This window comes from Crocuta crocuta, unplaced genomic scaffold (assembly GCF_008692635.1).
Source record: "Crocuta crocuta isolate KB4526 unplaced genomic scaffold, BGI_CrCroc_1.0 scaffold41, whole genome shotgun sequence".
Lineage (NCBI taxonomy): Eukaryota > Metazoa > Chordata > Mammalia > Carnivora > Hyaenidae > Crocuta > Crocuta crocuta.
The window spans coordinates 5,329,586-5,355,276 of record NW_027529428.1 but is presented as its reverse complement, the minus strand read 5'-3'; the positions used below and the strand labels follow the sequence as shown (position 1 = coordinate 5,355,276).

General features: G+C 39.2%; 1 protein-coding gene across 4 annotated transcripts in view; it reads left to right on the top strand.

Annotated features, from left to right (window-relative positions):
- The window catches only part of PCSK5 (proprotein convertase subtilisin/kexin type 5), a 462,552-nt gene that overhangs the window by 146,735 nt on the left and 290,126 nt on the right, over positions 1-25,691 (top strand). For all 4 annotated transcript variants that reach the window (XM_077759370.1, XM_077759369.1, XM_077759368.1 and 1 more), the window contains exon 6: positions 23,669-23,757. In XM_077759370.1, the coding sequence (XP_077615496.1) occupies positions 23,669-23,757 (89 nt within the window). The remainder of the gene's footprint in view (positions 1-23,668; positions 23,758-25,691) is intronic.

The following is a 25,691-nucleotide window of genomic DNA, read 5'->3' as shown; positions in this document are numbered from 1 at the left end:
GACTTTGTTGAAATTGAATTCAAATCGAGGCGAATGGGGTCCTCAAGCCAGGGGGAGTCTGGGAAGCCACTCTGCTAACAGCCGTGCCTTTGCCTTCTCATCCACACTTGGAGGCGTGCCATTCTTGGGGCACTAGAGGCCCCCGTGGTTGTGACTCTAGAATTTCCCACTCTAGAGATGCCCCAGCAACTGTGGGTTAACTCTTCTAGGAGTCGATTGTATATCGAATTATCAGCCCTCTCTAGGGAGTAACACGCGTGGCGTTCTCAAGGCGGAGCCATGTTCCGCAGCACCCAAGTATGGAACAAGACCCCTTCCCCCGGCTTATTTGTTGTTGTTTTAAATAGTTCATTGTGAAGTTAGTTTCCATATAACACCCAGTGCTCATTCCCACAAGTGCCCTCCTCCATGCCCCCTAGCATATTTGTAGGCGCTTTCGTTCAAATGGGTTGAAATCTCTGTAGCCCAAAGGCACTATGAGAAAAAGCCATGGCAAATTCCGTGGCTGCTCATTCTGTCATGTTTTGGGATCATGCATGCTGTTCTGCATCAGTCGATTTTATTTATCATCATCTACCTGCCTCATTGTGTTTCTAGGAGCTTCAATTAGAATCCCCGTTGTCAAACTTATCTTAGTTATAGGGAATACTAACTCATGTTTAATCCATCGTGGTTGAAGGAAGATACCCATAACTTATTTCTGTTTTTTTTAATCTTTAATTAGAGGGATATTTCTTCTTTGCTAAGACTAAACTTTGTTAAGGATGGTACTCATATATTAAATTCACCCGTTCTTCTTACAAGATTTATGGGTTTCTGAAATCTACATGAATATAGTACTTAGATTTCCAAGAGGTATATTTGGAGTGAGCCAGGAGAATGTGTGTGGGGCGGGAGATCCAAGTAACTGCTTGCTAGATGAGTTGTTTAATAAAATGGAATAATCCTTTCATATACTGAGAGAATGTTTTGAGCAAGCTCCTGTAAAACTTTGCCTATGTGGATATGTGGGCAGTCACTATATGCGGTTTATACTTGAAACGTTATTGTGATATCACCATAATAGTTTTAAATTTATTATTCTAAAACAGGCTGCTTCTTTGGCTCCCTGCAAGCAGTTCTGTAGCTTTGAGAAGCTTGGTACATGATTTGGGTAGGGGAGCAGAGAACAGCTTTGTCTCCCCAGAAGCCCTTGACTGGTTTTGCCTTGGGCTAGAAATTCAGCAAATCGAAATCGAGTTCAGCGGGGTCCCTGTATGTTTTCCATGAGAGAATGAGGAAAAAAGATCAGGTTTTCTGATTCCCTTGATTGGCATTAATCTTTCCAAGTCATCTCAGACCTCACTGTCTCAAATACAGAGGAGCCACCTACTCAGAATAGTTATTTATCTAGAACTTCACAGTTCACAAAGCATTTATACATATTCTCACTTGACCTGTGATATTTCCTGTCAGAGAGGTAGTAGATAATTGTTTTGGTGCCCCAGTTTCTGAATTCTCTATGTATGAGGAATTTTCTGTCTCAGTGGAGAGCAGAGTTTTTCTAGTATGGCGGCCAAAAATGGCAGATGCTATTAACTTGCTCAGCCTCCCTCCCTCTAGTCTAGGGTCTAGGTTCTACTGTCTAGATTCTACATCAGTAGCAGTTGTGCAGACCAGTGACCTAAAGGACAGGTCAACTCTCACTCACTTGCCTGGATTCTCCTCTGTGTCCGTCTCTCTTCCTCTGCAGACTAGCTGTGTTTTTCTTCATCTTGAGCCTCCATCTTGGTTATTTTGCGTTCCTAACTATTCTGAACTTCTCGGTATCCTTTTAGTCAACTATTTTTTTTATGCTTAACTCAGCCAGTGACAGTAAAAAAGCTGTAATGAAATCTCATTATTGTTGCCTCCTCTTTCCAGAGGGAGAGAGTAAAATTCGAGGCAGGTTCACATAACTTTCAAAAGTGAGACTGGCTTCGGAACTCATCGTCTTTGTATCACAAAATACACTCTAATTTGGAGCACTATACTAGATGTCCATTTTTGGAATATAGAGTTCATAAACAATAGACACTTTTAATTCATGGAAATAAATGTAGTTAGTTGATGAGAATTTAGTTCCTATTATATGGCATATAGTTTCATTCAGAAAAGACTTTTTGAATACCTCTGAGAAGAATAGCATTTTGCTTTGGTTATTTCTCTCTCTTTTTTTTTTTTTTTTTAAAGAAATTTGTTTTAATGTTTGTTTATTTTTGAGAGAGAGAACGACAGAGCACAAGTGGGGCAGGGGCAGAGAGACAGGGAGACACAGAATCCGAAGCAGGCTCCAGGCCCTGAGCTGGCAGCACAGAGCCCGACACAGGGCTCGAACCCAGAACTGTGAGGTCATGACGTGAGCAGAAGTTGGACGCTTAACCGACTGAGCCACCCAGGCGCCCGTGGTTATTTCTTAGAAATCACACTAGTGATATAGTTATGGTATGTAGAAATTGAACATTGATCCATCACTTAACTAATACAGTACAACAGTTAAACCAGTAGGAAGGATGTGAATTGGAGACCATTGGTCTTCCAAAAATATTTCCTGGAATCCTAGAGTCTGTGGTGGATCTCTCAGGCTGCCCGAGTGTCACTCAGGTGATTGTATGGAATGAGTATAGCCTTCTGTTCCTCAACTAAGTCACTCTCCTTTTTAAAATCTACATTAGAATCTATTTTGGATGGTTAGATTTTTCCTAATGCTATATTTGAAGTTAAAAGTTCCATTCGTACAAAACAGAACAAACCATGATAAACCAGTGCCACAGGCCATCAGTATGAGGTTGGGGGGGGAGGGGGCATTGTCACTGGAGATCAGCATCTAGAGGGTAGGTGGTGGCGTTTGACCCAGACCTTAGAAAATGACTGACAGAAGGCAGTAGTCGTTACTGAGAGAATGTTTGTAACAGCCGAAAGCATCTTGGGATCAGAGAGCTCCTTATAAGCTTTGGTATAAAAGGCATCTTAGCCATTTTTGTTGTTGTTGTTAAAAGGAAAATCCGAGAATTTTCTTTTTTTTTCTCGACAGCCTCTCTTTTATCTAAAAGTCAACTCTGAACTTGTTTTTCTTCTATCTTCAAACTCTCTGTGGCCATGTGTAAGCTCTTGAGGAGTGGGCAAAGAATTAGAAGATGTTCACTGTCTTTTAGCCTCACCCCTTACCTCCTGCTCATTACACTCTGGTTTTAATTAAATTTTTTACAACTGGCTGGAAATAGCATGCCTCATTTATACTGGAGACTGGTGAATAGAGGAAGCACTTCGCATGTGGTTATGTTGTCCTCATTCTATGAGAGGCCATCTCCATATGCATTTGCGTTATTTATTACTCATGTGATCCAACTGGGAGCCGAGTATAGCTGGCCCTGCCCTGTGGCAGGATCACTGTCCCCTTGTCACTTGAGAAAACAGGGCAGGCAAACAGAAATATGAAGTCTCAGATTCCGTGGATGCAGTGTCTTAAACCAGTGTCAGATATAAAATTTTAAATGAATTCGTCTATGTTTTTATTCTAATAGTCCAAATTCTTATTTATGTAAAATTGGCCTGCCATTTTTGGTAGGTTTTTTTTTTTTTCCTACTTGTCTTAAATAACTGTAAATAGCTAATTGTCTCGGTAACAGAAAAAAAAAACCTTCTCTTTATACTGGATACTTGTTGCAAGTATGTGCCATAGCTAAAATTAAGAAGCTCCTGTTTATTTTTTTTAATATTTTTATTTATTTCTAAGAGAGAGAGAGAGAGGGAGACCGCGTGAGCAGGGGAGAGTCAGAGAGAGAGGGAGACACAGACTCTGAAATAGGCTCCAGGCTCTGAGCTGGCAGTCAGCACAGAGCCCGACGCGGGGCTCGAACCCACGAACCGCGAGATCATGACCTAAGCGAAAGTCGGATGCTCAACCGACTAAGCCACCCAGGCACCCCGAGAAGCTCCTGTTTAGACTCTGAAAACCAGTTAGACTCTGAAAAAATATTGCAAATTACCTGGGGCTGTGTTAATTAACATCAAGATTCTTACTCTTAGCCATCAGAAAGGAAATGATAAATTAAGTAAACTTTGATTTAGGGTTTAATTTTTTTTTAATTTTTTAATGTTTATTTATTTTTGAGAGAGAGAGAGGGTGCGTGAGCAGGGGAGGGGCAGAGAGAGGGAAACACAGAATCTGAAGCAGGCTCCAGGCTCCGAGCTGTCAGCACAGAGCCTGATGCGGGGCTCGAACTCACATACCATGAGATTATGACCTGAGCTGCAGTCGGATGCTTAGCTGACTGAGCCACCCAGGTGGCCATAAGATTTAATTTTCTTTCAGGTGTGATGCAAGGTCTTTCTGGAACTAAGGAGGTAAATCAAGTCATGTAGTCTTTAAAAAATGTTTTCACTAAATAATCTTAGGATGAAAAGGTAAAAATGGACCATGCACAAGTAATTACCAAGGAGTAAAACTTTTGCGATAACTCTTGAGAAATTTGAAGCTGAGTGAAAATCAGTCTTGCTCTGTCTCATTCCCATCATTTACACACACACACATCCCTACTTGTCTCATTATAATTGTATTCTTATTAACTGTACCATTGATCTTAAAAATTAAGGTCAAACCTCTTAAGTATTAGCATAAGTAGGAAAGAAACAAATCGGAAATAATTGAACCACTTAAGGAGCAACTTCAGATCTAAAATTTAGCTTAAAACTTAGGGATCATAATAATTAGAAATGAGTTGTGCATACTCGAAAAACAGCAATGGTTGAGGTCAGGCATTTCTGCGTATATTTATCTTTTATTAATATGAGGAGATTAGAATTAATGAGATTGGAAATTGACATGGTGATATTTTTTAATTGGGGTTACAGGCTAGACATAGGGAAATGTGTCTGAGCAGGACAGTTAGGAACATGGAAGTCTGATTCAGGTAAACAAAGCTAAATGATTGTCGGAGTAACTTCGAGCAAGTCTTTTGACCACTGAGAGACCTAATGGTCTTCTGTATATAAAACGGAGACAAAATTAAGCTACTTGTAGTTTGCTGTGAGAGTTGCGGGTAACACATCCTGAGCGTTCAGAATACCCTAGGCCCTACTAGCCTAGGTACTACCTGGTGGTATGAAGAGCTAAAGTAGGGTTTTTGTCATCAGGAATGACTGGTGACAGAGCTGCAAGTCCAGTGAATCATGGACACTTGTTATTTGTTTGGGGGAGATTATTTCCCATTTATATTCTACATGTGCAAACAGTGGGAGTGGCATCTGGATTTTTTCTTTTTTTCTTTTTTCTTTTTTTCTTTTTTTTTTTGGGGGGGCAGAGGAGGACATGAGTCTGAAATTCTCCTGGAAAGATTAAATGGACCTCAGAGCTACAGAGATCACCTCTGCTGTGTTACTATTGGCTGCGTCAATGGTCTTTTCAAAGTCAGATTTTCACTGTAGAGTTTCAAAAATTGGGATGCTCCTAAAGCTCTTAAAGAAAACTGACTAGTTCATTTATTCTCTGCAAATCTCCATATCCCGATGCATGCATTTGTTAAGAGAGCATCAACGAGGAACATGATCATAAATTTGGAAAGGAGTTACTAGATATACTGGATTACTCCAAGCTTTTCTTAATAAACAGCCCGTAAAAACTCATTTAGTTTTCACATTTCATTCTGTTATTTATTTATTGGATTTATAGCAATTCATCCTCCAAAGGGCAACTCCCCCTGCCCAAAAAAACCCACGCACGTAGTCATCATGATATGAGAAGAGTTGTAACGATAAACCAGTGGTGAATTGCTTATTCACACGGACATCTGCGTGTTCTAGAGCTGACACGATTCTCTTCATCCCGATGCAAGAGAAAAGTTTTAAAAGAGTGATTATTTTCAACATTCTTGTTCAAAAATTTGATCTACCTTGTTTTCACCAGTTGGTGACTGGTTTCCATGGAAATGGAAATGGAATAAGCATTCCTCATTTTAGCTTCTCAGCTGCCCCATGCCAACTGAGAGCTGTAAATGCCATTTGGTTAACAGCAAGGATCCAGAATTCTTCCATTTTAAAGTGGCAGAGGGAGAGGAAAAGAAAATGTTTGCCAAGTCATTTTGCTTTCCTTCCTTCGAAAAGGGCACAAGTTGGTGATCGTCTGAGCTGTTGACTGACAGTTATCAGACACAAACAATGGCTAGTCATGCCTCTTCTGACAGACCAATTTAAATCTCTTTTCCACCCTTTGCCAAGTTCCTTGCCTCTTTGTGATTTAACTCTCATTTCCTTCCTGGTTGTCCACCTGCTGTTACAGTGATGGGTGCTGAGCACGAATATGAAAAGTGGTCAAAATGCGGGAAGGACACAGTTCAGTGTTCTCAATGATCTGTGACCTGAAGGGGGGAAAAAATCTGTTGATACAGGGGGTGTGTGAGGGACAAGTTGGAGAATTCTCACTCATGAGAGAAATGTTAACTTTGCCAGGAGGACTCTCCATTTTTGAGTCATTGTCACCTATCAGTACTACATTTTCTGGAACTATTCCATGAGGAAGACCGTGAAGAGCATTATTACAACGGCTTTCACATGAAATGTTTGAGGAGCAAATACAGTTGTTTTCTTTTGTCTTGTTTCTTGGAACCTGAGACGCTGAATCCGTCCAGATGCCAAAATAAAACTTGTGTAACACGAACACATGATGTTTTCTTTTATATTTGAACATGTTTAGATACTAGATTGAGAGGGAATGTGACTGAAGTCCTGAAATATCACCCAGCGCCGTTCTATGAGCACCCCTCTCTTGGGACATGAGAAGGAGTTTCGCTATGTCCCAAAGTCTAAATTTAATAAAGAAAACCAGACATAATGGCTTCCAGCCACGAGCTGCCCCTTCGTCTCTAAGTGTGGTCTCACACCTAGCCAAAGCAAGTAATGTGTCAACTAAGGAAATACAATCCTTACCCTCGGCTTGCGAAACCACAGGAATACCTCAAGGGAAACAGAGCCAACACTGGGCACGTGGTTCAGGGCCTGACATTTTCTATTATCACCTTGTATTGGTGGGAGAATATCACACGGATAACTGTTGTGATATAAACAGCTTGTGCGGTCCATCTTGAGAAAGATGCATTTCGAGCGTAGAAAGGAACCTGTACAGAGTATACCTCAAAGTTCAAGATTGCAAGCCAAAGCAGCTGCGACAGGGACTCAGTTATCTCTGTGACTGTTCTGCTCTCCCAAGAGAGGGGAGCAAGTTCCTTAGTGTCTTACTTAGTCCGCAGCCTTCCCGCAGTGGAGAAGCCGTCCAGGAGAGGCTCATTACTGAGATGAGTAGGTGCTGGGGGCAGGTAGAAACCGTTAAAAATGAATCCACTTAAATTGCGGCCGGAGTCTTGTAACGCGCCATGAAAATGGTGTTTTATTCTAAACAATAAAACTAAAATGATGAAAATACGTGTCGTTTATTATCCAACGGCACATGTAGCGATCGCCATTCTTATAGCAAATAAAAATGAATCATATTGAAAGTTGTAGTTTTCCTGTATTATTATGAAATTTGAATTTTAGTGGAGCCATAAACAGACTCCATTTATGAAAAAGTTTTACCGGTTTCCTAAGGGCTGTTTGGAATCATTTTATTGACAAATCACCCTCCTTCAAAGCCACCGTCCCGTTGCCAGCTTTGTTCCCTTTTTACTCAGTCTCCCTCTTATGGATTCTTCTCCAACCCAGCTTTCAGTGTGATTAAAGCTGTCCTGAAATTCCGTGATGGTACGAGGTCCTGAGTCTTTTGAAAGTTCATTAGACAATTGATTTGCTTGATTTGCCTCGTATTGTTTGTTTGCATTTTATGTTTATGCAGAGAAATAAAATTCTGGACGGGATAGGGATGCTTGAGTCAGCAGGGATTTCATTAGTGACGGGATCGTCCGTGAGTATCTTTTGTTTTTTTACCTGCTCAGTTAGGGAACCTAATAATCATGATACCCGGTTAAAGAAAATGACCAGGGGGCAGTGATCCAAAGGGCTTCAAAGATGCCACTTCTGAGCCTTCCTCTCAGAAAAAGTCTCAAGTCCTCATTATTTTGGTCGGCCCTGCTAAGTGTACGCATGTCACAGGATGTGTGCGTGTTTGCCTGGAAACATAGTGTGCTTTCACTATTGTGGAGCCTCCACAATGTGGCATCAGGAGATCTGCGTTCATGTTCTTCTGCAGTAAACTACCTGTATTTCTGGGGTGAAGTTATTTAACCCATAAGAATGTCAGTTTCCTTACCTATAACATGCAGATAAAGGTACATGTAGTGTGTGCAAGATTATTGGAGAGATCAAATTAAATATGTAAACTCACGTATCTGGTAAATAAAACTACCTGGCAAATAATAAGCGGTCCTTACCACCTTTTGTTTATGTATTTATGTATTAATTTATTTTTGAGGTGGGGGAGCACAAGCAGGGGAGGGGCAGAGGGAGAGAGAGAGAATCCCAAGCAGACCCCCCGCCCAGCGCGGAGCCTGATGCGAGGCCTGAATCTCACAAAAGTGAGAGCATGACCTGAGCCAAGGTCAAGAGTCAGACGCTTAACCTACTGAGCCCCTTTACCACCTTGATTGATTTGATGTTTAAATTGCAAATCGTATTAAGCCTTCATCCAAATGGAAATTATTACATCAGTGTGTAGGAACGATACATTATATTTTGTTGAGGCGATTGATTTACAGAAAACGGCATTCAGCATCAATATCAAATCATAGGAAGCAGAGTTAGAAAAGGCAGAAGCATGTTTCTTGGTTCCCAAGAAGTTGTAAGTGGCTATGACTGTGTTTACCCTTCATGCCTAGAAACCAAAGGTGAGTAAGCTACGGGCTACGGGTCACCTCTGCCCCGGTGATTCTAAGAATGTTTTTTGTTTGTTTGTTTTTTCTTTCTAAGGATTCAAAAGGAGCCAGGGCTAGGGGTGTGGATATGTGACAGAGACTATATTTGTCCTCTGTAAAGTCTAGAATAGTTACCATGTCTGTGCGCATGCTTATGCAAGTACCATCACCATATCAACCCATTCCGTGTGTCGCGTCTAAGTAAGATAGGCATGTTCTAAAATGCAGTTAGGGATGTGATAAATCTATGTTTCGGAGGGAGGCATTCCTTTATTGTTGGTCTCGCACTTCCATATTCCAATTACCTGCATTTCAAATAAAGAGGATTATGTAATAGTCCCTTACTTTGTCTCTTTATTCCCTGCAAAGTAAGACTCAAGTCTGGAGAAGTGTTTTGACAGTTGGTTTGTAATCTGGAAGCAGGCTCAAGCAAAGTGAAGTCAGACGCTTATAATATCACCTTTTGCTATCAGTTAGTCACGAACAGATCTTGAGCAAAACGACGAATATTTTTAGCCTGTTTTACAGTGTATAGTTGCTGAATGGTATCTTTACTTGAATATTTTAGGAAAAACAAATATAAGCAGAACCATTAAATAGATTACTACTAAATGAACAAAGACTTGTGAATTATTGCCTGTTATTCAAGATTTCCAGGCCAGTGGAGTTCATTGAAACTAAATTATATCATGTCTATTTTTCTCACTATTGAATCCTTCATAACTAATTCTTTCCTCAGCATGTGGTAGGTACTCAATAAATATTTGCTGAACGAATGATTCAGACAAGTTAATTAATTATGGGCCAGTACATGAGAATAGTCTCATTATGTGTAGTTAACTAGGTCATTATAAGAATATTCATAAACTTGGATGTTTACCTGTATTTAGGAGTACCGGTAAAGTTGAAATATTGTCTGTGTAGAGTACATTCCAGCATTTTGGTCTCTTGTTTTTGCTACTTTAGAATTATACGTACAACGTGGTTTTCAGGATACATTTGGAGACGAGAAATATGTATGGAAAGAAACAGACCACAAAAAAATCAAAATTATAATTTGATACAGGCCATTATTTCTTTCATTATCTTTATAGATCTTTTTCCAGTCTCTCGGCATATACACTCAGTATATACTTCATATTTCATGCTTTAGTGAGTTCTAATTATGAAACTTTCTTTTAATTATGATGCTGCAAAATTATAGGAAAATCGTTTCAGGTGTAAGGAGGAGAAAGTTGTTTAGATTGCATACCAAGCATTTTCACAAACACCAACTTCAAGCCTGAACCCCTGGAGCAGAAATTCCTCTAACATAAACCTTGTACATGAACCTTGATTAGCAGATACCTCGGTACTTGGTAATTACTTGCATAAATCTCACTACACACCCATCAGTGGTCGTAGGTTTAATTGGTGGTCAGCTGAACTCCTAGAACTCATGAGTGGTAATTAGGAGGATAAGAATATAATGTACCAGTAATCCAATATCAGCTGTATTTCTTTAGCAGAGGTATTTACCAGCCCCAGGACTAATTTTTACTCTTTGTCTTTCCCCTCCATGCCCAAATGACTCCTCACTTGTACAAGAGAGAGCCATGTGAGTGGGTAGAAAAGTCCCTTTGCCTTAAAAGTCCCATGCTATCAGAAACAATACGCCTTGCAAGAGTCCATAAATCTAGCTTCCAGGGGACACACAAGGAAAACCACACTCCGTTTCTAGTATCTACTCTCAGAAGCCCAAAGCCAAGACTTCTCATTGTATGTCCAACCTACATCCTGGCCACAGACCTCCCCCGTCATGGTAATTTACCAACCAGGGTTCATCGTTACCATAAGCAGTGATATCCCACATTTGCCAGATATCAAGGGGAAGAGAGCTAGAAAGTTAAACCAAAGTAATTTCCTCACAGATAAGGAGAAAAGGTTTTGTCCATTCTTTACTGAGAATCTTCCTGCCAACTGTAAGGGACCTTACCCTCATATTACTCAACTTTGTATGCCTCTTGCTTAGAAGATGCTTGGACATGGGATGTGAATTATCTGGACTCTAGAAAGGAAGGAAGGAGGGAAGAAGGGACTAATAATGTTATATAAAATCTTTCTTGGGAGGTTCTTTGATAATTTTCAAGAAAGTAACAACATATTCTGGGTAGAATTAGCTGTTTACATAGCAAGAAAGTGTTATAGTTCTATTTTCCAGAATTTGAGATAATACTTAACCCAGTAAAGCAGTGGGATAGATGGGCATCATGCTGTGCCCTCCAATTTCAAGGACAAGTTGGAGCTTCCAGATCCACATTTATGAACTTTGAAGAGAAAACACTTGACTCCTGGCTCACTGAGAACAGACCTAAAATGAATCAGCAGGAATGACTAATTTCTGTCTATTCATAGTCAAGGGGTAAGGGAGACGATTTTGCAGTCTTCCATTTGTGGTGGAAAATGAGATCAGGGTGTTCCCAAAGTTCTAACTACATAGAGTAAAAACTAGTCTAAGGTTTAGACAGTAAACAGAACCCTCTGATAGAGGTTAGGTAGCTGAAAGAGTAGAGTTGTGGGCTCTTAATAGACCCAGTGGGGGAGGAATAGCACCATGAAATCACTAGGAAGTATAAACAAGCATGGGCAAACTAAATCATAGAAATAAATTCATGTATCACATGGAAAACTAATCATCAAAATAAAAAGAACTGAAAAGCATAATAGATAAATCTATAGAGAACTAGTGAGCCAGAGAAAAGGGCCCCACTCCCTTATGATTAGTATATTTAATCAACGCGGATCTCTCGTACCCTATTGCTTTGATGATATTGTTGACCCTTAAGATAAGGGTAAAGAAGAGAGTTAGGTTAATAAGCAGGTGGCTAAGATCTTTGTCTGGACTGTATACATACACATAGCTTCCCATATGTGTATACCTCACTGCATGCAATATTTTATTTGAGAAAGCAACAGGAGTAAGCTAAAGACGTAAGTTTTCTGATAAACCAAGCTATGTATTCTTTTATGTTTAGGCTAGCGTAGTTAACAATGAATTCAGTTAGTAATGAATACATTATTTTCCTAGGCTTGGGTAGATAGAAGAAGGAGACATAAAAAGAGAGATGTCAAAGGTCTAGGCTTGCAAGAGTATAAAGAAGAGGGAAAATGGTGGAGGTAAGAGAACATTATTGAGGCACTTGGGTGGCTCAGTTGGTTAAGCATCCGACTTCAGCTCAGGTCATGATCTTGTGGTTCGTGGGTTCGAGCCCCACATTGGGCTCTGTGCTGACAGCTCAGAGCCTGGATCCTTTCTCGGATTCTGTGTCTCCCTCTCTCTCTGACCCTCCCCTGCTTGCTCTGTCTCTGTCTCTCTCAGAAGTAAGTAAAAACATTTAAAAAATTTAAAAAAAGAGAGAGAACATTATTAAAGTGGTATATTGACAAAAATGAATAAAAGACAACTAACTGGTAAGGAAGACCTAAAACCTTCACTAATGCAGATGATCTGATACTGGATATGGAAAATTCTGAAGACTCCACCAAAAAATACCAGAACTGTTAAATGAATTCATTTAAACCTCAGAATACAAAAGGAACATACAGAAACCTGTTTTATTGCTATCCACTAATAATGATAAAGTAGAAAGGGAAATGAAGAAAACGGTCCCATTTACAATTGCACCGAATAGAATAAAATACCTAAGAATAAACTTAACTAAGGAGATAAAAGACCTATACTCCAAAGCTATAAAACACTAATGAAAGAAATTGAAGACACAAACCAATAGAAAGACCCACTATACTCATAGACTGGAAGAACCTATGTTGTTAAAATGTTCATACTGCCCAAAGTAATTTATAGATCTCAAGTAACCCCTATCAAAATAACAACATTTTTCATAGAACTAAAACAAAAATCCTAAAATTTGTATGCAACCACAGAAGTCCCTAAGTAGCCAAAGCAATCTTGAAAAACAACAAAACTGGAGAAACCACTGTCCCAGATTGTGAGATACGCTGCAAAGCTGTAGTAATCAAAAGAGTATGGTACTAGCACAAAAATAGACACAGATCGATGGAACAGAATAGAGAGCCCAGAAATAAACCAGCACTTACATGGTCAATTAATCTACAAGAGGTGAGAATATAAGATGCGGAAAAGACCATCTTTTTGACAAACGGTGCTGGGAACACTGAACCATTTTCTTATACCATATGCATAAGTAAACTCAAAATGAATTAAGACCATTTAATGCGAATCCTGAAACCATAAAATTCTAGAAGAAAACATAGGCAGTAATTTCTTTGACATTGACTTTAGCAGCATTTCTCTAGATAAAGCTCCTAAGGCAAGGGAAACAAAGACAACAATAAACTACACCAAAACAAAAAGCTTTTGCCCAGCAAAGGAAACCACCAACAAAATGACAAAGCAACTACTGAATGGGAGAAGATATTTGCAAATGATGTATCTGATAAGGGGTTAATATCTAAAATATATAAAGAACTTAACACAACTCAAAACCAGTAAACTAACAAACAAATAAATAAGCAGAACAAATGGGCAGAGGACCTGAATAGGCATTTTTCCAGAGAAGACATACAAATGGCTGACATACGAAAAGATACTCAACATCACTAATCATCAGGGAAATGCAAATCAGAACCCCTATGTGATGTCGCCTTAACTTGTCAGAATGGCTAACACCAAAATGACAAGAAATAGCAAGCGTTGGCGAGGATGTATAGAAAAAGAAACACTTATGCACTGTTGGGGGGAATGTAAGTTTGTGCAGCCACTGTGGAAAACAGTATGGAGGCTCCTTAAAAAATTAAAAGTAGGATTACCATATGATCCAGTTATTTCTCTACTGGGTATTTACCCAAAGAAAACTAAACACTAACTTGAAACGATACACACACCACTGTGTTTATTGCAGCCATGTTTACAATAGCCAAGATATGGAAGCAACCAGAGTGTCGATAGATGAATGGATGAAGATATGGCATATACATACAGTGGAATGCTATTCAGCCATTTAAAAAAATGGAATCTTACTATTTGCAACAACATGGACAGACCTGGTACAATGCTAAGTGAAATAAGTCAGAGAAGGACAAATATATGATTTCACTCATATGGTGAATTTAAGAAACAAAAGAACAAAGGAAAAAAGAGACCAAAAACCAGACTTAAATCCAGAGAACAAGCTGGTGGTTGCCAGAGGGGGGTATTGAGGGTGGGGGTGATGAGTGAAGTAAATAAAAAGAGTTAAGAGTACACTTCTCTTGAAGAGCACTGAGAAATGTACAGAATTGTTGAATCAGGTATTGTACACCTGAAACTGATAGAACACTATGTTAATTATTACTTCAATTAAAAAACCTAAAGATGTTTAAAAAATAAATTTGTGAAAAATCTAAACATTTTTAGAGAAGCAGTATACTGACCATTTGAGTTTTATTTATCTTATTGTCATTATTTTGTGTTCTGACAAAAATACCCATCTTGAATTACCACCTGTCTTGAATTTACGATATTGTAAGTAACTGGAGATTCTTCAGGCCTACAATGATTTTTTTAACTTAAAAAAAATAATTAGAAGTTCACAGAAAGTTGCAAAAATAGTACAAGTCTCCTACACCCTTTGTCTAGATCCCCCCATTGATAACCACTTATGTAATTCGTGTAAAATCTCAAAACCAGGAGACTGGCATGAATACACCCTGTAGATCTTATTCAGATTTCACGAAGTTTTTATATGTACTTTGTGTGTATGTGTTTGTGTCTGTCAAGCTAACAGTAATTTTTAACCTCACAAAGAAATATTCTGCTTTTTAGAATACTTTGCTAGTCATTTACATGTGATATATCTGATGCTAACTCTTTGTTGGCCTATTACTAGTTAATATTATAAAATATATTTTTCACTTTCTTATCTGTAACATACCTATTAGACTTTGGAGCAGTTGATGAATGCTCACTTTTATTAATTTCCTTAAATATTGTATCTCTTCTGAAGACCAAGAGGAGGATTCAGAATGTCTGTTGCTAAGTATACGAGCTGTCATACTTTAAGGGCGCCTGGGTAGCTCAGTTGATTAAGCATCCAACTTCAGTGCAGGTCATGATTTTGCGGTTTGTGAGCTCGACCCCTGTGTCAGGCTCCGTGCAGACAGCTCAGAGCCTGGAGCCTGCTTCGGATTCTGTCTCCCTCTCTCTCTGCTCCTCCCCTGCTCACTCTCAAAAATGAATAAATGTTTAAAAAAATTTAAAAAGAGCTGCCATAAGTTAGAGTTCATGCTTAAGATTTTTTCAATATGAGGCTGTCAGAGTATTTCTGAATATCTTATTCTGTGTAGCTATTTTTTTGTGATTGTCTTATTTGAGGCTTCAGTGATTAAATACCATAGACTCGGTGGCTTAGACAATAAGTTTATTCTTCACAGTTCTGGAGGCTGAGAAGTCCAAGATCCAGTTCTTGGTGAGGTTTTTGTTTCTGACTTGCAGATAGCTGCCTTCTCACTGTCTCCACACTTGGTAGAGAGAGTGAGAGAAAGGAATCATGTTTCTGATTCCATCATGGGAGCTCTACCCTAGTGACCTAATAACCTCTCCAAGGCTTCCAGCTCCAGACATCCTTACATTGGGATGAGGGGTGCAACACATGAATGGAGGGTGGGGGTGGCTAAAAACATTCAGTCCATAGCAGTTACTTGGAATGAGTTTTTCTGAATTCCTTCCTTGTATAATAAAAAATTTCATATTATAGGAGCCTCAGGGACTATGTATAATTGCAGTCACTTCAGAGGCTAGTGTCTTAATTGTCTCACAAAAACTAATCACCAAAAAATGGACTCTGTGATCTCTTACTTCAAAAAATGTTTAATTTAACTTTCTGCCCTCACACACACTTTTTCATGAGGTTTGGTGAAGATTTTCATTGAAGACAGAGCACTAATCTGTTTTCAGCTCTTTTCTATTCTTCAGTTTTCATTTTTAATACTCCCCACATTTTCTCCTTCTACCTCATCTTGAATAATTTATTAGGGGGATTCTATACAATATACTGTCAAATATCCCATCATCAATAGTAATGAAGGAATGAAGTTAACACTAACTGCCTTATGGAATAAGTAGGGTAGCGTGCAAAAGGCATGAAATCTTGGCAGTCATTCAGAGCCAAGGATGTGGGCTCCTGTGCCTATTGCCAGAATAGTGAAAAGACCTCACATAAGGGGTCAGAGTCAGATACAGTCTTGGCCCCACTACATTTTTTACCCTCCAATCACCATCTGACTGACTGAATTTTCTCATTTGTAAAACTAGAGAAGTGATCCCCATTTTGCTTACTTGAAAGGGTTGCAGTGAGAATCAGATGAGATTAAAATATTTGAAAGAACTGAAGAGTGTGGGGGCACCTGGGTGGCTCCATTGGTGAAGTGTCCAACTCTTGGTTTTGGCTCAGGTCATGATCTCACAGTGTGTGGGATCAAGCCCCACGTCGGGCTCTGCGCTGACAGCGTGGAGCCTGCTTGGGATTCTCTCTCTCACACACACGCAATAAATAAATAACTTTCTCTTCTTTTAATGTTTTAAAATTTTTAAAATTTATTTATTGTTTACATCCAAGTTAGCATATAGTGCAACAATGATTTCAGGAGTAGATTCCTTAATGCCCCTTACCCATGTAGCCCATCCCCTCCCCCCCACAACCCCTCCGGCAACCCTCTGCTTGTTCTCCATAAAAACAACTATAGAGCGCGATGTAAGCATAAGGTGGTAGTATTATCAAGAACAATGTGAGCATCGCAAACATCAGTTCTAAGCGATAAAAACACATCATATGCATCATTTCTCGCTCTCCTCTCCCCTTCCGAGGGAGCTTTTGAAATGGAAGGTTTTCAGTCAAATTGAAACAAAATGAGAACATGCCAAAGAGAATGGGCAGAGCAGATGTCAAAAGGGAATAGAAACAGTGAGGGAGTAGACTGAAGCCATGAGCAGCTGGAGATGTTGTTTTAAGAAAGAAATAAAGAGAAAACAGTGTTTCTCCAAGATGCCATTGCTTGGTTTATGGCGTGAATTTTGACATTCAAGCAAAGCGATGGCAACCGTAGACCTCTTGCATGCGACCTGATGTCTCGGATTCGTGGCTTAGCTTACTGGCATCTTCAGATCTGCAGTAGAGCTCAAGCACGTTAATATTTTCTGTCCCCACTAACTCGTATAGAAGAAACAAAGTTCACAGAGCAGTTCACACTAGGGCTATGGGACAGTAAGAGAATACGTGAAGGCATTATTTTACCACCTAGCAAGATCCAGAGTCCACTATGAATTTATATTCTAGACTCCCTTCACCTCCCCTGTATGAGTTCATGATATTGTGGGCATGAATTAGTAGGCATGCTCTGATCTCACTGGCCTTCTTTTCCATCATTGACCCCAGGTGAAACTTCTAGAAACCTTTCATTTCAGTGGTTTATTGTTGGGAACAGATCCTGTAGGAGATGACAAAACGTGAAATGGTAGAACAGAGACCATCATGTTCTCTTTATCGAGATGCTCTTTAAGAGCCATAATGGTTTACTCAAGTGACAATTATGTGATAGAACATTTTTCACGTACTAGGGTTCTGGCCACAATGATAAGACACTTAAGAGAATCAGAGAAGTGATGCACTTTTTACTTCCTAGTTAGTCTACATCCACTTTATATTAAGTGATGCCCAAGTTGCCATTGGTCTAAATATCCATTATTGTGTATATCATTGGATTATCTTTTGTGGTGTCAGAAAATAATGTGTCTTAGTGTTATCATGATGATATGCAAGGAAGCTAAATAGCTAATTTTCCAAGGGGTGTTGCATGGAAGTTGGCTACTAAATTCATGTTTAGGTTCTGTGGGTCAGAATGTAGTATAATGAGAATATTGTTTTCTGGACTAAAATCTACTAGAACTGTTTTCTTTGGCTGAAAATATTCTACATGCTTACACTCTGTTATCTCTGAAGAAAGATACAGCTGAAACACCAACTTTTGTCTTTCTTATGACTTTTATATTTGACTGACATCATGAATATTCTTAATGCTGATCACCCTTGTTCACCTCCTTGATCAGTGAGATCAGAGAAGGAATAAATGTAATCTTGTTGACGTACTTGTACAGGTCATGATGATATCCATTGTTTTGTGATCTATGTTATAATTTTAATTTTTTTTAATGTTTGTTTATTTTTCTCGAGAGAGAGAAAGAGACAGTGTGAGCAGAGGAGGGGTGGGGGGGAGGAGACACAGAATCCAAAGCAGGCTCCAGGCTCTGAGCTGTCAGCACAGAGCCCAACATGGGGGTCAAGGCCATGAACCATAAGATTATGACCTGACCTAAAGTCGTATGCTTAACCGACTGAGCCATCCAGGTGCCCCTGATCTATTTTAAATCCGTGTCAAAACACTGAATCCAGCTAAGATATAAAAATACAAAAGATGACTAGTACTTTACATGGGGTAATGATCATTGTCACCTGGCTGTTGGAATGTCGCCAGGCTAGCAATTTGGACCCTCAATTACAGTTTATTCCAATGTATTATTTAACTCGTCTTTGAAATATATGCTTCTGCAGTAGAGTGATAACTTCTCTGTTCCCCCAATGGTTCATCATTGCTCACAAGATAGAGCAATATACAGACATCTTTATAAGAAATGTTTTTATAAGGAAATAGTCACTCTGTTCTTCACTTAGGAGAATTCACTGTACATTAACAATGAACATAATATGTGCAGGGCTTTATTGCATTTGAGGAATACAGAGCCAAGTTAATTCTTACATTTTAGAAATAATATGGTAGAAAAGATATTCAATTAAATCTTTCCTACTGTAGCACATCTAAAACTCCTGAGAAAATAGTAAAGAAATTTTTAGTACATGGTTGAGCTAAGGGGATAGCTGGAGTGTTTCTCTGAGAAAGTTCGAAACCATAACCTACGTAGGCAATAGGTACACTCTGAGAGTTTTCTCAGGCGATGCCAGCCAGCCTAGAGCTGGATTTGTAAAAGCACAGGGATGGCAGGAGATAAGACCTTGGTTCACTAAGGTGAGAAAAGACTTCTGCATAAAACAGCGTAATGCATCATTCCTTCCATCCTCTAAAAATTCACAAAGATAAAAGCCTCCTAAGTGGACAGTTTGCCAACCACATGGGAAAAACATCACCATGAAAACAGTGCAGCAGCAAAAACAACAGAATTAGATTCACATATTTTAGAATCATTATGTATAATTCACACATACCAAGAAATGTATGTGTCAGTACATTCAATTGAAAAGTGTTTTTGTTTTTTTTTTTTAAAGAGACTATTCATGGGGCGCCTGGGTGGCTTAGTCGGTTAAGCGTCCGACTTTCGCTTAGGTCATGATCTCGCGGTTCGTGGGTTCGAGCCCCGCGTCGGGCTCTGTGCTGACTGCTAGTCAGTCCTGTTTCAGTCTGTGACTCCCTCTCTCTCTGACCCTCCCCTGCTCACGCTCTCTCTCTCTCTCCTAGAAATAAATAAAGCATTAAAAAAAATTTGTAAAGAGACTATTCAAATTAATCAGGTGAGTTCGAAAAGGAACTTAAAAAAAAAAAAACCATAATGATCCATGCGAGCAATGTCATGAGTGGATTAAATAGCAAGTTAGTCATGGCTGAAGAACAGTGAAATATGGAACTAAGCAAGTAACATAGAGAGCAGCTGAGAGAGAAAAATGTATGGAAAGTCTGAAGGTGAAATTCAAGATGAAGGTCATTTTCAAAGGTATGAGGTGAGACTTCTCAAGATTTAAGCATTAAATCACTGCTTTAGGAATTGCAAGAAAGAATAAAAATCCCAATATACAACATCTCAATGAACCTATGGAATAGAAAAGACAAAGAGACGATCTGAAAAGTATCCAGAGAGAACTCGATTGCCAACGTGGCTGATTGCTCACCAGAAACAATGGACGTTAGAAGACAGTGGAATAGCCTCTTTGAAGTGCTGGTCATCTACAAGTATATACCCAGTGAAATTCTTTTTCAAGAACAATAAAATCATTTTCTGAGGCTAACAAAAGACTCTCTGATGGATACATTTATAGGATGTTCTTCAGAAAGAAATCAGTGATCCCAAAAGGGTGTTATGAACTACCAAAACAAATAGAGCAAAGGATATTGGTAAATGCAAACAAACATTGATTATTCAAAGTAGAGACACAAATGGATAGTTTCAAAAGTTAAAAAAAAAATGTATAACTATAATCATGGGGAACTTATGAGTGAGTAATCACAGTTAAAAGTTAAAATCCCAACTTTGGGAAAAGTTGAAAAAAGTATTGATGGCTTTAGACTTTGTGATTGGTGTTCATGATAAAATAGCTATGAGAAGCACTAGCTAACGGTATGTATGACATCCATACAGAAATAAACATAAATATATCGTATAACAATGGATACAGTCACTGTAAATGCATTTACTCTCAAGTTAAAGACAAAGATAGCCTGGATGCAAAGAAAACATAACTATATTGTATTTATAAAAGCTATAACTGATAGGAATGTTTGACCAAAAAGGTTTCCCAAGGGACCAGAAAGGTATATAATTTAATTATTAACCTGTATCTTTATTTTAATTTGTTTTTGCTGTAGGATTCCTAGAGTTTTACTATATATTCATAAATAGGTTCACTGGGAAGATTTAATAATTCCATCCTAAATAAAATAAAAGTTGACAAAACTGCAGAAAGCATCAAATCCATGACACAATGGACAAGGTTGTCACAATGGACTTCTGAGTAACAGTTGGAGAATTAAAATCAGATCCTCATGATACTGTAGCACTTGCCTTAATTAGTAATGGATACAACGAAGTATAAGAACAACAGACCCACAAAGGGAATTTGACATTTGAGGGAAAAAAATAATAACTTATACCATGCAATGATATGCACTCAGAGACTAATGAAGTCATAGGTAAATAATTGCTAGGTTCAGGGGTAAAATTGGTGGTTAGCTTGCAATAATACTTTACAAAAGAAAATATTATTTTCTGGGGCACCTGGATGGCTCAGTTGGTTAAGCTTCTAACTTCAGCTCAAGTAAAGATCTCTTAGTTCGTGAGTTCGAGCCCTGCGTTGGGCTCTGTGCTGACAGCTCGAGGCCTGGAGCCTGCCTCAGATTCTCTCTCTCTCTCTCTCTCTCTCTCTCTCTGCTCCTCTCCTGCTCATGTTCTTTCTCTCAAAAATAAACATTAAAAATATTAAGAGATATTATTTTCCTTTAAAAATGGACCATTTATCTGATGATTAAAGTGAACAGTGAAATGTCAGAACGGCAAGATAATTGTGAGTACATCAAAATTAATTACTGGGTAGAATGACCTAAAATTGCCATAGGATTGCTATGTTCCAAATAGCACATCTGAAAATGTGTATGCAACGGATATGGGCAAAAGGCATCAAAATGTTATTCACAGAGCAAAAAGGAGAAATTGCTAATAAATATTTGAAAAGATGTACAACATCAAATGTAATCTGAGGGGATAAAAAGGGAAGCAGCAGTGAGATAACATTTGTCACGTCCAATTGGCAGGAATGAAAAAGATTGAAAAACTCATTCATAGGGGTTTATGGACACAGGTTCACTCGATATTTTCTCCATTCTCCATATTGTCATTCAGGTAGGCTTAGGGTATTTTTTGTGTGTGATGCACAAAAATTTGATGTTTTGTAATAATATTTATCCATCTTGCAGGGGTTTTTTGAGGTTTAGTTTTATTACTTTAATCTTCTGAACAAATTGATGGTATATTCTGTACTCTGTGATGGAATAATTCACCTCCTAGGAATTTATCCCAAGGTATAAAATTATATAAATGCTCAAGGTTGTTCTTCATAGCCTTGTTAATATTAGTGGAAAACTAGGTGAATTTTCGGGACTAGGTGACTTGTGAAAGATTAGGGGAGGGGCAGGCTGCACCATTTAAAAGACGACGTGAGATAATGGTAAGCATTTAAATGATATGTAGACTAACATTTACATAGGAAGATGTGCATGACATTGCTGAGTGGATGAAGCAGGGTATTTTTCTGTTGTATAAACTTGTGTGTGTACCTGTCCATCATGCGCAGTCACTTGTTTACAGTTGCACAGATGGTAGTCACAACCCGTGATGAGTATGGTCTACGCTATAGAGTAAAAAGTCATGACATAGAATTTGGGCACTGTTGGGCTGCTTTCAACATATCTCTTTACATCTCTGGGCCTCTTTTTTTTTTTTTTTTTAAGTTTATTCATTTATTTTTTGAGAGAGAGAGAGTGAGCGAGCCAACACAAGTGCCGGGAGGGGCAGAGAGAAGGAGAGATAGAATCCAAAGCAGGTTTCACACCATCAATGCAGAGCCCAATGTGGAACTTGAACTCATGAACCCTGATTTCATGACCTATGCCGAGATCAAGAGTTGGGATTCTTAACTAACTGAGCCGCCCGGGCCCCTACATCTCAGGGCCTCCTTAAGCACCCTCATCTCTAAAACTGAGGGCAAAGGAGTGAGCCTTGGACTTCATTGGCAATGACAAATATGCCATAGTGGCTATTACATCCCTCTTCTGCATCCAGACCAGATAGTGGTCATCGGCCCTAGCCTCCTTTCTCTGGGCTCAGCCATACCTGAGAATTCTTCTCACCACAGTGTTAGGTCAACATCTTTACACAGATTATATACTTTGCACTTGAAACTTCTCTGCCATCCTTGGATAGGATGATCTTAGAAGTCCTCTCAGCTGATAATGGATTTTTCTGATCAAGGAACACAAAGTCACTGTGGCGAGAAGTAAAAGGATTGTTTTTCAGAAAAAGAGGTTTGCTTTTCTAGTAGCCACATGTTTCAAAAGCCGTAAAATGGTGGAAACAGGTGAAATAAATATTGACGATATATATTATTAAATAAAATAATCCGTGACATGTATATAAAACAAGTATCAGTGGACTATTTCACATTGTTTTTTCATATCAAATCTTAGAAATCCAGTGTGTATTTATAGAATATTGCATTTTAGATGATAGCTTTTCATTGGAGATACTTGATCTGGATTTTAGTTTACAGCTTAAGAAGTAGAGTCTCCTATAGCGACATTCTTAAATTTTGTAATAATTGAATACTGGTTCTTAAATTTAAAGAAAGTTGAGATAAGGTTACGCTAGTGATATTTCAAGTACTGAATAGCCATGGTGGCTGGTGGTTACCATATTGGACAATGGAAGTTTAGAGACTACAAAGAAACATTCCATTTAATTTCACTTTCAAGGAGATTTTATATATACATATGTGTAAATATCTCTCTCAGTATACAGTAAAACCTTGGAATGCAAGTAACTTGTTCTGTGAGTATTCTGCAAGACAAGCAAACATATAATAAATTTTAAATAAATTCTGCTAATAAATTTTAACCTGATAAACAAGCGATGTCTTATAATACAAGTAGTATGTGACGCTGCCAAAGTGTCACATGATCACAACTCAGCCAATGGTTCTTTAAATCTGTCTTGATACACGAGTGCTTTGGATTACAGGCGGGTTTCCAGAACAAATTATGCTCGTGAACGAAGGTTTCCTGTAATCCAAAACAGACTATAATGAAATGCTAAAAATATGTAGCGGACAGGCCATGTGCCAATTGGGTAGAGGTTCCAGACACATCCACGGCTTGCTGCATCCTTCACCACTTTGAAGTCTGAACGGTGGCGGTGATGTTTTTTTGAGTTTGTACGATGGAGCGTTGGACTTGAGCAAGTGTGTGTGTTCTCCCTGCAGGCATGGGACCCGCTGTGCTGGAGAAGTGGCGGCCGCGGCAAACAACTCTCACTGCACAGTCGGAATTGCTTTCAATGCCAAGATCGGAGGTATGGGAAACAGACCCGGGCAGCTGCGGAATCCTTTGTGGACTCAAGACAGGGATCTCAGTACCCACTAGTGTTCACCTGTGGCCGAAAATGACCACCTTAGCGTGTGTGATTAAACACAGTTACAGGCGTTTGAAGCCATCCCCCTGAAGTGTCGGAAACAGACATTTCTTTCTTTAAAACAAGCATGAGAAAAAAAATGTCCGCTCACAAAGATGGTGTCATTGACATCTCTCCCCCAAACTATATAATTGCTGCCTGGGTTGGAGAGAACTGATAATATAAATACCAGCCCATCGCATCTCTGTGGAAAGAAACATTTTGAAATTATATCAAAACAGAAAACCCATTTTTTTGTCCTTATGCTTTATAAAAAGATCCTTTTAGTTGACGTGAAAATGGCAAGTAGTAAAACCTCCTTTTGTAGCTCCATAATGTAGCGATACTGTTGCTGTTAATAATGCCAGATTATGTATATACATTTCCCACGCATGCACAGACTCAAATAGACATATGCCTGCTACAAGGACCCAACCAAAGGAGCATAAATTTGGGCATTAATAGAAGCAAAGTCTTACTTTCCCATCTGTCATCATCTTTATTAGCTGCAGCCTATTGCCACAGTCACACACACATGGGAAGGACACAATATGAGAGAGAGTGTAGATCCTAGTGGCTCTGAGGGGGTCCCCCGGGGGGGGGGGGTGGTCTCGCAAACAATGTCACAGATGAACGAAGTTCCCGGTGACTAGACCGTTATCTTTGCTTCCAGTATGCTATTTGTTGCCAAGTGGTGAATAGAATTGGATCTAAAAAAGAAATAAATAAAAATAACAGTCCTCCTTTCCAGGGTCAATGTAGAGGTTTTGTAACCTGAAACGTTTGGGGGGGTCTATAGTAACCGTGAGAAGGGAAGGCTGTCTGACACCACCTTGAATGTCAGTGCCCACTACGTTTGCCCTTTCTCTCCTTTATTGCACACCAAATTCTTAGAGTGTGTCAGCTTGTTAACCAGTAATTAGCTGTACTCTGAGAGCATCTGCTGTGTGTCAGGGGGAAGGTTTATGAAGGAGCTAAAGAAAAGAAACAGAAATCTCCCCTGAAGAATGATGAGGTTGCTGGACACCCCTGATAGCCTCAGGAGAATCAAATGGCTATGGTGGCTGCCTCGTCAGCCCTTTGTGCTGCCCCAGACACACACAGTCCCTCCTATACGCTGACACACCTCCGTGTCCCCATCGTTACCCTCCAGTGCTAACCCAGCACTCACTGACCTTGAGGGAACGAAGGCATGAACTCACCGATAAGCAGCTGACATAGTGAGGAAATGGCTGTCATCCCCAGAGCAAGAACATTCTGGTTAGAAATGTAACCCCCAGACCCAAAGCATGAAGGCTTGCCGTCAGATAAAGAACAATCAACCTTGCATCTTTAAACTCGAGGAAGCAAAATTCCCACTTGTTCATTTTTGGTCAGAAAAGTCGTATCCTATCCTCTCGATAGGATTTCATCAGGCATTTTTTTTTTCATGGACTTACCATTGGTTGTGTGACCTAGAAACTGAATACAGGTATTGTGTAGAGATACTCCTGCTCCAGGCAGTTATGTAGTCCAGTGTTTATTTCAGACCTTTTTGTCTCAATAAAATACAGTTGACCCTTAAACAACACAGGTTTGAACTGTGTGGATCCACTGATATGCAGATTTTTTTGTCAATAAATACAGTACAGTAAACGTAGCGTCTCTTCCATATGATTTCCCTCATAACCTTCTCTTTTGCTCTAATTTATTTTATTGTAAGAATACAATATGGAATATATATATCGTACAAAATACGTGTCCATTGACTGTTTCTGTTATCAGTAAGGCTTCCAGCAAACAAGAGTTAAGTTTTGGCTATTAGTTGTTAAGTTTTGGGTGGGGGGTGGGGGGGG